Source organism: Macrotis lagotis, chromosome 2, assembly GCF_037893015.1.
Source record: "Macrotis lagotis isolate mMagLag1 chromosome 2, bilby.v1.9.chrom.fasta, whole genome shotgun sequence".
In the NCBI taxonomy this organism is placed as follows: domain Eukaryota; kingdom Metazoa; phylum Chordata; class Mammalia; order Peramelemorphia; family Peramelidae; genus Macrotis; species Macrotis lagotis.
The window spans coordinates 165,572,247-165,584,806 of record NC_133659.1 but is presented as its reverse complement, the minus strand read 5'-3'; the positions used below and the strand labels follow the sequence as shown (position 1 = coordinate 165,584,806).

At 38.1% G+C, this 12,560-nt stretch overlaps 1 protein-coding gene across 1 annotated transcript in view; it reads left to right on the top strand.

Annotated features, from left to right (window-relative positions):
• The window catches only part of IL6R (interleukin 6 receptor), a 105,754-nt gene extending 94,530 nt beyond the window's left edge, over nucleotides 1-11,224 (top strand). The window contains exons 10-11 of the mRNA XM_074223390.1: nucleotides 1,536-1,626; nucleotides 4,517-11,224. Coding sequence (XP_074079491.1) covers nucleotides 1,536-1,626; nucleotides 4,517-4,751 — 326 coding nt within the window. The 3' untranslated portion in view covers nucleotides 4,752-11,224. The remainder of the gene's footprint in view (nucleotides 1-1,535; nucleotides 1,627-4,516) is intronic.
• Nucleotides 11,225-12,560: the final 1,336 nt, after the last annotated feature.

Genomic DNA, 12,560 nt, shown 5'->3' with positions numbered 1-12,560 from the left:
TTCTGTAAAATCAAGATGATGTTATTTTTTTCACTATTAATCTCTAAGGTGTGATGGGCTATTGGGAAGATGGAATAAAAGAAGGTAGAGGAAAAAGTTTCAAAAGCCTCCAAGTACTAATAAAATGTGAATAATAATCATAGGATTGATTGTTTGGAGATGAAAGGGTCTTTAAAAGGCATCTCATTCAATACCTACAATTCATAAAATCATAGACATAAAAGCCTATGACCCTAATTTTACTGATGAGAAAATTGTGGAATAATGAGGGTAAATGACTTGTTCAAGGTCTCACAGCTTGAACATTTCTGAGGCAGGATTTGAACTTTAGGTTTTCTAGACTCCAAGCCCAGCATTTTATCTATTATGACCTGAGGCTCAGATTACTTCTTGCCCATGCCCTCTGATTCCAGATTCAACACTCTCCTCATTACACCATACTGCCTCTCAAATACAGACAGTGTCATGATTGACAGAGTGTAAGACTGGGGGTTAGGAAAGCATTCCCACTGAAGTCACTTACTACTCCTTACATCCCTACTAGAATATAAGCATCTTGTAGGCAAGGATATCATCCTTACATAGTGCCTGGCACATTGTAGATACTTAATAAATGCTTATTGACTGATTACTACTTTTATGACTCTAGACAAGTTCCCTAACTCCCAGAGCCTCATAATCCTATAATTTGTAGATTAATTGTGATCAGTATTGGTTAAAGGAGCTTCCACACTGGGAGTTCCCTATGCTGATGAGCACTGTATCCTTCCTATATTTAAGTATTATTATAAGTGTGATTTTCTTGACATATGATATAGTTCCTTCAAAACTTACAATACAATCTATATACAGGCATCCCTTGGAGATATTACATGTTTGGGTCCAGACTATGCAAGAAAGCAAGTAACACAAATACTTTGGTTTTCCAGTGCATATAAAAATATGTTTACATTATACTATGGTCATTTAAAATATGCAATAGTATTATGTCTTAAAAAACTCATAACCTTAATTAAAAATACTTTTTTGCTAAAAAATGCTTACCATCATCTGGGTGTTTATCGAATCATATAATCTTTTTGCTGTGAAGAGTCTTGCCTCAATACTAATGAATCCTGAAGTGGCTGTAGCAATTTTCTAAAATAAGACAACAGTAAAGTTTGCAGTATCATTCTCCTTTTACATGAATATGTAAGAAGCCATTGTAGGGTTATTAATTAAGCTAATACACAACATTTATAGAATAACTTTGCTGTTTTTTAGGGTGCAATTCATGGGGCCTCAAAACAATTTTAATAGTAACTTCAAAGATCACTGATCATAGATCACCAGAGCAGATATAATAAGGAAAACGTTTGAAATATTGTGAAAATTACCAAAATGTGACACAGAGGCACAATATGAGCATATGCTGTTGGAAAAATGACACATGCAGGGTTGCCATAAGCCTTCAATTTGTTTTTAAAAAAAAATGCAATGAAGTGAAGTACAGTAACTGAGGTACACCTGTAATATTTTCCTCTCCCCTTCTACAGGGCTTGGCTCTACTCATTCACCTTATACATTCCTACTCGCTGGTGGAAGCCTGGTCCTGGGAATGGTTCTATTCATTGGCATTATTGTGAGGTAAGATGACCCCCAACTGGAAGGGTTCTGTACCAACTGCATTCTTGAAGTCCATATGATTGGGCTATCTTAAAATAATACAGTTATCAGGTTCTGGGTCGTGACTATGGAATAATAAAGCTTACACTAAAGACACAAATCCTTTTCACATTTTGTAATTCTGTGTCTTTAAGAGGAGATGGTGCAGATGTTGGCATGGGGAGCAGGACTTCTTTTTCAATCATCTCTTCCCAGTTTCTACGTTGTATTTTCTTTTAGTGCTCACTTTGAATCTCTATAAAACTCACTTTGGCATAGTTTCCTGACTCATTTAACAAATAAATGACCATTGAAGAAAAATTACAGTTCTCTTGGTTTAACTTTTGAAATGTGCAAATTGGTGTGTGCTTGAGGCCAAAAAGAAATTAGTACAGGATGATTTGAGAGCACTTTTTGTTTATAATTTGAGAAATGAAGTTGACTTATAAGTGGAAAAGAAATGTAATAAATTTGCCTTCCTTTTTTTCTTAGCTTTGGGTGTGATTCTCATGGGATCTTATGTATGGGGGCCAGAGTCATAATTAATTTTTTTTAACCCTGGGGTAAAAACAGATGAGTTGAGAGAAGAGTTAATATTGCTGAGGATAGTCAGATGGGGAAGGATGGGAGGCATAGAAGAAAATCTTATGAGTACATTCAAAGCTCATTCTCCCCCAAACCTTTTACCTTTAAGGAACTGTTCCCTTCCCTCTCCCTCCCTGTTCCCTGAAGTGAAGTCCCATTATCTCTATGCTGATTATAATTCTGTTCAAAGAAGTTAGACATAATCTGATCAGGGTTGTGTTATAGCATTCAGTCTTGGGCAAAATCAAATCTACAAATCAAAGTATCTCTAATATACTGCATACTCCATTAAATTTTTCTCTTTGAATCCCAGATTAAGGACCAAAGGTTGTTTAAGAGTCAAGTGGCAATATGGATAAAAATAGCATGGAGAAATGAAACTCAAGAAAAATCTCCATTGTTTGTTTTGAGTACTGATCTCATTCTCCTCCAACCAAAGCAACTAACCTATAACAATGGATAAATTGGAATTAGAGGTCTCGGCTTGGAACACTGGAAAGAGGACTTAGATTTGTGATCAGTAGAATGGTGCCACTTACTAGCTGTATGATCTTGGGCCTTAATTTTCTCTTCTGTAAAAAAGAGGGGGTTGAATTAGATGGTCTCTAGGGTCTCTTCTAATTTTAAATCTGATCCTCTGATCTTCTTTGCCCTGCCCACCTTTAGAGGAATAATGAATCAAAGGGTTAGTCAAAGTATGAGTAGTAGTAGTAGGACCTTAAGGACTCAGAACTGAAAGGAGCCTTAGAGATAATTTTTTTCTCGATGTTATCAATGAGGAAACTGAGGTTGGATCCAGTTCAACAAGCATTTATTAAAAGTCTACTGTATACAACATACGGGGTACTGAGAGATGCAGAAATTTTTCAAGGTCATGAGATCAAGTAGCAGAATTGAGGCTTGAATTCAGATTCTCTTGTTCCAAATTCAGAAAGAAAAGAAGCCAAGGGCCCTGGACTGACCAAAGCACAGGTCACCTGTCCCAAAATTATTGAGAAATGATTGGACCTTGGGTTACTGATAATGAACCTCTCTTTGGGTTACCAAGCTTCTCTTCTCTTCTCAGTTAATTAGTTTTGGCAAAAGGCCCCAAAGGCTGAGCACTCCATCAGAAACTGTGATCACAGAGATGTCTATCTCTTTCCTGTTTAACACCATCTTTCCTGTTCAGTGAGTCACTTTTGCCCAAATGGTGCCCACAGAAGGGCTCTGTTGGATCTGCTGAAGCTTGGTATACCTCCTAAAAGCTGGGGAAGCTGGAGGTGAAATCTCCCATGGGTTGTGTTGAAAGATGTGGTTGTTGATGGGGAAGCAGAAACATCAGTGGAGGAAGATGCGGGAGGGTCATAGAGGGAGGGGTGGCACAGTGCTTCCTGGCTGTTTACTCACTGATGAAAATACCCTTGCCTGCTGTTTGTCAGGGGCAGAATTTATTTGTCTAATGTCTCATTTTGTTTTCTTCTCTAGTAAAAAAAAAAAAAGTACTCATTTTCAAATTTAAAAGTTTCAGTTATGAGTATAGGAATTGAAATCTCAAGGATTGCCCTCTAGGGTTTATCTGTTTCCTTATCTGTAAAATTGGAATGCTAATACTATCCATTACGTAGGGGGCATTTTTGAAAGTCAGCAACATTTTTAAAAAATTAGATAAATTATATATATATATATATATATATATATATATATATATATGAATATGTGTGTGTGTGTGTGTTCCCAATTATCAAGCATTTTAACGATAACTGTTCTTTTATTTTTGGTTTTTGCAAGGCAATGGGGTTAAGTGACTTAAGTGACTTGCCCTAGGTTGGATTTGAACTCAGGTCCTCCTGACTCCAGGGGTAGTGCTCTATCCACTGTGCCACCTAGCTGCCCCAACAGTAACTCTGAGGTCTTTGACTTAGAACCTTCAGGAAACATCACTATAAAAAACTTAATTAGTATCCCTTCAATAAATAACTGGGTATAGCAGAGTGGATGTTGGACTGGAAGTTAGGAAGATATGAGTTCAAATCTATTTTTAGTTGCATGACCTTAAGCAAATCACTTAAGCTCTTTGTTTTTCCTCATCTAATATATAAGGGAGTTGGCCTCAGTAGTCTCCATGGTTCCAACACTAAATCATTTGATCTGACGTGGGAGTCTGGCCTCACCAAAATGGTCTATATAGAAATGGTTTGCATGATGAGAGGAGTAACTTCTCTGAAAAATTCTTTGTCAATATGTATAAATAACCATCTGGGTTTCTTGTTTTATTTCTTCCTGTGTATGTGTATGTATTATCAAGGTACAGAAAAAAGTCGAAGCTGACACCTTTGAAAGAAGGCAAGCCAAAAGTCTTCCCTTCATATTCTTTGGATCAGGTGATTCCTGAGAAACCCCAATCAACCTCGGTGATGGTTCCCTTTATCTCTCCATCAGTGTCGGGCAGTAGATCTGAGCCTACCAACACCCCAGGGAACATTGTGGACCTCAAGAGTCCTTATGACATTACCAACAGAGGTTACTTTTTTCCGAGATAGACCCCAAAAATGCATGGAGCATTTGGTCTTCAAGGAGGCTAAACTCTGGGGTATGAAGGATAACTGAGTGAACTACCATGAAAGATGTCATTTCAGTTCACCAGCTAATGGACTGATGCTTTGGGCTCCCTTAGAGAACCAGATGCTTTTTAGGTCCAAGGAATGCTTCCTGCAGTGAGGAGACTATAAGCTGGGAGCAAATGGACTGACCCCTGCCAAACAGGAGGAAAAGAGGTAGTAAGGTTTCAAAACCACCATATCTCTTGATGCTCTGAATAAATGGGTTGGTAAATCACCCCAGAGAAAGAGATACAAACAGACACATACAGAGGGCCATGAGCCCAACAGATTATGATCTCCCCAAGAGGATGTCTAGGAGAATGGGAATTAGGGACATCTTGTTCTGAAGAACAACAGTACTGAATGGAGAGACACTGCTGGTGGTTTGGACTCTATCATCAACATTCTCTCATCCTCAAGGCATTTCCCTCTCCTCATTTGGACATGATCATTTAAAGCACATTTGTCACCTTGTTATTTCCTATGGGAATATTTTCTTGCCTAATACACACTTTTCACCGTTCTTTCAAGTCTTGGACACCTAGAATAGTTGTTGAAGAAATTCAGCTCTTCTAGGTCTGTGACCCTCTTTCAGTCTCTTCCTTGCTGTTTTTTTGTTTTTGTTTTTCTCAAGATGCCACTTTTTCCCATCCCAGAATACTGCTAAGAATGAGTAAATGATGCTACCTCTCAGGACCAGATTTTAAAATAATGCCCTTCTCCACCTCAACACACACACACACACACACACACACACACACACACACACACACACATACACCATCACTCAATCAATTAGTGTTTGATCAAAACATTTTATTGTGTACCAATTGCTTCATCCCTACTTTTACCATATGTATATATAGATACAAACATGCACCATATATAAAACACATCTACTAAGTATCTGAAAGCCTCTCCTTGTCCTAGCTCTAGTCTAACACCCTCATTTTAAAGATGATAAATCTGAGGTCCAGAGTCTTACCCACAAAGAGTCCTACAACTCTTTGGTTCCTAGTGTTTCACCCCTACCACCCCCATACAAGGAACAGATGCTATCTTTTTTCCTCTTGAAGGCAGCTAGGATGTGGTAGTGTCTTTTCCTTCTAGTCCAATTAAGGTCAGCCAGCAGATGGTTCCTTTTTATACGAACTGTGAAGTCTCATTTTTACTATAGATTTATAGTTTTTGTTTTGTTTTGTAAGTAAGCAGGGAAGAGAATGTTTATGTGAATAGGGATGTGAAAAGAAAAGAACAAGCAAGAATATACTTTTTATCTAGCTATTTTAAAAAACATGATAACTCTTTTTTTTGAGAGGAAGAACATCCAATATTAGAATAGGGTCCATGTATAAATAGCTCAGACGAAAAGCTCAATAAGTTTGTATAGCTGAGCCAAGTAAAAAAAGAGGAAGGAGGAAGAAAACATTTTTTTCCTCTTTCCCTTACACTTCCCTTCTCCCAAGAGGAAGGATTCTGGTTTTTTTTTTATGAATTTGCTTAAAAAACACATAGAAATACCTCCTCTTCTTTACCCCAGAATTACCCATTAAAATTAGATCATAGAATCCTCAACTTGAGGGACCTTAGAGTTCATCTAGTTCAACCTATGTCATTTAACAGATGAAGAAACTGAGGCCAAGAGATCTACCTAAAATTTGCTAGTTGTGGAACAGAAATTCAGACCTAGCTTGTGGATTTCTAATTCCATCATCTTTTCACTATTCTATGCTGCACCTTCTTGGAAGGATAAAAGAAATGATAGTGGATCTCTGGTAAAAAAATAATGTTATGAAATTAACATAGACATAGACACACAGACACATGCAGACACACCCACATTTTTTTAAAGTTTCTTTAATTTTTCCCCTCAGTCAAGTGTTCCATATTCACCAACTCACCCTCTTTCCATTCCAGTTTGCCAGGTTACACCCTTCTCTAAGAAAAAGTAGATGAGAAAAATAAAAGCAAAAATCACATATCATTTTCTTATTTGCCTGTAATACTCTGTTGCTATTGGCATTGGGTAAGTGGGCAAGTTGGCAAGAAAGTTAGCCTGTAGGACTAGAAGAACTGGATTTTGTCCTGGCCCTGTGGCTAATTTACTAGAGGGTATTAGCCAAATCACTTTCACTCTTTGGGTTTCAGTTGTCATATCTGCAAAATGGGTCTGATAATGGGAGAAGACTGATAAGGTAGTATTGCTTCCCAAATCCCTTCCAGTTCTAAGTTCAGTGATGCCCAAAACTTATTTGCAAAACTGGCTTAAACTGTAAATTTTTGAAAGCCTCTTGCTGACTAGGAAGTGAATCTCAATTCACAAAAACAAGCAGGTTTTTAAGGGTGGTTGGTTGTGGGTTGTTTTTCTTTTATTTTTTTTTTAATGTTATCTGAAGTTTCATAAAGGTTTCTGGAACCTGAGCACAGCAGAAATAGTGTTCAGAGGCAACTTCAAAATAAGCATCTGCCTTACAAAGGATTGCTCTGTGCCTTGCAGTTCTTAAAGTATTTGAAAGGTTTTTTTTTCTTTTTGCCCACATACAAGCTTAACAAACTCAAGCTGAGCCAAGTTAGACTGAGATGTGAAATTCAGATAACTCATTATCTCTGAGCGCCAGCAAGCTTTGATCTTAAAATGATGATTGCTTTCAGGATTACTGTAACCCTGAAGGTTTGTTTTTTTATTTTTTATTTTTACTAACCAAAGAGCACTCCCCAACCCCCTGCTTCTCTCTTTGTCTCCTTGTCTCTTTGTTGGTCTCTCCACAATCTAGGATAAATGAAGCTTAAGTCAATCTGAGCCTTCTTTTTTGAGTCCTATCCATTTCCTGAGAAAATGCTACCCAAATTGTTTTGAGAAGTGGCATATTCTTACAGCAGGAACTCAAACAGTGATTGGATGACCACTTGGTGGGGATTGCACAAGAGGATTCTTGTTTTGAATTGGGACTTGGCTAGATAAACTTTGAGGTCTCTTTAACTCTACAAGTGTCTGATTTGAAGTCATAAACTAGCAGTAAGATTTTCCTTCATTTTGATGGATTATTGACTTTAATCCACGGGAGGCCACTTTAACTTGAACTCATCCATGATGATGGTGCTAGTGATTCAAAATAAGCAGCCACCTACCTTCAGAGTTGTTAGAGATAAACATTAATAGTGAGAGATAACATGCCAAGAATATCCATACATTTTTCTTCTGACAGTGAAGAATTGGAAACACCTGTCTGTACAATGTTTGTATTTAAATTTTTGTGTAGCTTTGAAGCTTATTGGAATGGGAAACACCAAAGGATGTGTTTTGATCAATGCTGGGTCCACCTAGTCACTGATAACCCTCACAGAACTTCATCTAAAGTAATGAATTTGTGGGTTCATTTGCCTGAGACTACTTGTCTGATGCTTCCTGAAGGAAGGGGGAAAATTGTCTCTGATGAGGATAAGCTCTAGCAGGGTAGGAAGGAGTGAACTGCTTCTGGAGGAAAGTCATGGCCCCAAACTGGATCCAAGCAAGCATAAACCAAATGTTCAGGCCAGGTAAATACCAGGCTTTCTTCCATGAACTCAAATCCAGTGATTTGAAATGGAAGTAGGAAATCCAATGGAGAAACTAAGATTCAGACTTGGTAGTAAGAGATAGGGAGTACTGGGGAAAACTGAATCAATCTGTCTCTCCCAAGCTTTGGCTTTTTCTGGTGCCTGTGACCATTGGGTCCCCACCCCAACTTTGTAATGACATTGTAGACTTAAAAAGGCTTCAGGGTATCAATACTCATTCTGTAATTCAGCCACTTCTGCACCCAGGAAGTAGACAGCAGTCTATAACATAAGCCCAAAATTTCATTGATATATTGGAGAATATGGACCATCCCAGCTAGAGCATGGATTGAGGGTAGGCCCAATTGCCAGGTAATGTCCCACTAAAATCTATGGCTGATGGTATTTCCCATTCCATGATGAGAAGGATCATGGTTTCTGAATTCCTCAGTGAACATTCTGGAACCTCATCCTCTTCCTCTTTCACACTAAGTCATCGCCTGTATCTGTGTTTTCTGACCTAAAACCATGCTTTGGGTGTACACAGTGTTTTGGAGACTAGAGATAATCTGAAGATATGTTACCTTGGAAAAATGATGAAAACTAATTATGGTGATTTTAAGCACAAGCTTCTACTGGGGTCTATGACTAAAATGTAGGGATTTTGGAAAGTTGTAGCAGTTTCTGGAGTAGGTGGGGAAGGAGGTTTGGGGGCTGGGGAGAGCCCTGGGCATAGCACTCAAAGCAGATGTCTCTTCTAATTAGCTAATGTCAATCTTTGCGTCACATCCTTGGGGTGGCTGGGAGCCAGTCATCCAAGGTTTCTATGGTAACATTAACATTAATTAAGGGGCATTCTCAGCTTCATGAATGTTGACTCAAGCTAAGATGCCACTAGAAAAATGAATCTGCTCCACATTGGAGAATTCTAGAAAGTGGCAAAGCAACTAATGCTACAGAATTTACCTGGATGTAAATCACTGGCTTGTTTTTGCAAAATACCTCAACTCTTTTGTGATTTTTGTCATAGAAGTAATATTTTTCAACTGTCTACCCAATTTCCTGAAAGTATTTACCAAAGGTTAATAACTGTATCAATAGGATAACTTTTCAATATATTTTCCTATCTGCTGTTTTTATTTTCATTTAAAGAAAATATTTTTAATGTTTGAAATAAAAACATTTTAAAAACATATGTCTGAGATGAATTTGAATTTGGGATTCCCAAAAGGACAAATGAAAGGTGGTATGGCATAAAGAATAAGAATCCTGGGTTCAAATCCTACCTCCAACACATATAAGCTGTGTGACCATGGGCAAATTAAACTTCCAGAGCTCTAGATAACACTACAAGTTACAGAAAAAATCACTTATGTGCACTGGGAAGGGGAATTTCCAAACTAGAGGTTCCACACCACTGACACTACCAGGTCTGGAGACCAATGAAAAAACAAGTCCATGTCCTGAATTGTTACTTTTTGTAACTTAGTTTCTTCATTTGTAAGAAATTTGGAATCTGAACAAGAAATAATAAGAGCATTTATACAGAACCTTTAGATTTATAAAGCATTTTAATAATAAAAGCTAGTATTAATTTGACATTAATTAAAATCAATAAATCACAGCAACTAATTCTATATAAGCTCTTTAAGATTTGCAAAGAGTTTTACACATATTGTCTCATTTGTTCTCTCCCTAGTACCAGTCAAGAAACTGAGGCTGAGCTATTAAGTGACTTTCCTAGGATTATACAGCTAGTAAGTATCTGAGGCAGGATTTGAATCCAAGTCTTCCTCTTCTTGATTCCAAATTCTACATTCTACCTGCATCAGAGGTGTCACATAGGCAGCCACATGGAGCCACATGGGCCACATGGAGCCCACATTATTCCCAATGTAGCCTGAACCAGATTAAAATATAATTGAGAAATATTGAAAAAAAATTTGAACAAAACTATAATTGGAGAAGGAAATGGAAAACCACTCAACTATCTCTGCCAAAAAATTCCAAATAGGGTCAGGAAGACTGATATAACTGAACATTAACAACATGACCTAGACCTTGAAGAGAAGGATTTCATGGAGGAGCTTTATGATCTAAGGCTTTAAAGAGTAAGATTTCATATGAAGAGGACTCCTCCATGGAGAACCCATGACTTAGACCTTGAAGACAAGGACTTTGTGGAGGAACCCATGATCTAGACTTTGAAGGAGGTCTTCACAGAGGAGTCCAATGATGTAGGTCTCTAAGAGAAGAATTTCCTGGAGGAGCTTTGAAGAGGAGGACTTCATGGAGGAGCTCATGAGCTAGGCTTTAAAGGAGAGAACTTCAAAAGGAGGGAGTACATCCTAGGCAACTGCACAGAGAGGGGAAAGGGCTGGATGAATATGAAAACAGCTAGTAATCCAGTGGGGCAGCAACATAAAGAAAGAGCAGTTCATATGTTTAGAAAACCTAATTTGGTAGCTGTGAGAAAAATAGACTTTGAAGAATGTTTAGAGCTGCAAATGCCATCAGTGAAGGGAGCTCCTCCAGGGAGAGCTACAGGAGAGCAGGATTAATGCTCTCTTCCAGGAGGACATGTGTGACCAGGTCCACATGTGATAGAGACTTGAAGAAAAAAAGGAAAAGGAAGATGGGGAAAAAAGAGGAACAGTGTCACCAAAGGAAAGGAAGATCCAGTAGGTTTTGACCTCATTTTACAAGGGGAAATGGCACTGAAAGATTGAAATAGTAAAGATTTTTCTTTTTTTCTTTATTTTTTTATTTACACATTACTAAAATATTCTTGTTTAAGAGTAAACATATTACCCCCCCCCACAAAAATATAAAACCTCATGTGAAATAAAGTAAAAGAAAGAGGAAAAAAAATGTGTTTTAGTCTGTGTTCTGAAACCATCCACTCTGTCTTGGGTGAATCACATTCTTTATCATAAGTCCATCACAGAAATTACTTCCATATTTTTCCACAGTTGCTGTTGTTGATTGTAATTCCCTCCATCCATTCCTCCCTACTACCATCTATTATATTTTCTCTCTCCTTTCACTCTGTCCCTCTTCTAAAATGTGCTGTAGGGTAGTTGAGTGGCATGGCGGACAGAGCACTGGCCCCGGGCCAAAAGGCCCCAAACCCACATACCACCCCAGAGACCCAGGAACCACCATAGAGCCCTATGGTCCTGGACAGGTCACCCAATCTCAGCACCTTGCAAAAATTAAAAAATAAAATGTGTCATATCTGACTATTCTCTCCTATGATCTACCCTCTCCTCAATCACCCACATCCCCCCTTTCCCCTGTCCCCCTTCTCTCCTTTTTTCTCTAGATGTCTATACCCTATTGAATGTGTATGCTGTTTCCTCTCTGAGCCATTTCTGATGAGAGTGAAGGTTCCCTCATTCCCCCTTGCCTTCCCCTCTTCCATATCACTGCAAAACCTCATTGCAAAAAAATACCTTTTACATGAAATATCTTAGCCTATTCCACCTCTCCTTTCTCTTACTTCCAGTACATTTCCCTTTTAGCCATTAACTCCATTTTTACAATATATTATATCTTCAAATTCAGCTCTCTCCTGTGCTTCATCTATAAGAGCTCCTTCTACTTGCTCTATTAAATGAGAAGGTTCATATGAGTATTATCAGTATCATTTTTCCATGCAGGAATACATGCAGTTTATCATCATTAAGTCCCTCACAATTTATCCTTCTCCACTCTCTATGCTTCAACTGAGTCCTGTATTTGAAGATCAAACTTTCTGTTCAGCTCTGGTCATTTCAACAGGAACATTTGAAATTCCCCTGTTTCATTGAAAGTCCATCTTTTCCCCTGGAAGAGGATATTCAGTTTTGCGGGGTAGTTGATTCTCAGTTGCATTCTAAGTTCTTTTGCCTTCTGGAATATTATATTCCAAGCCCTATAAGCCCTTAGTGTAGTTGCTGCTAAGTTCTGTGTGATCCTGACTGCAGCTCCATGATATTTTAATTGTATCCTTCTGGCTGCTTGTAATATTTTCGCTTTGACTTGGGAGTTCTGGAACTTGGCTATAATATTCCTTGGGTTTTTTTTAATCTTTTTTTCTGGGGGGAGATTGGTGGATTCTCTCAATTTCTGTTTTACCCTCTACTTCTAAGATATCAGGGCAATTTTCCTGTAGAAATTCTTTAAAAATGATGTGAAGGTTCTTTTCTTGATCATGACTTTCAGGTATCC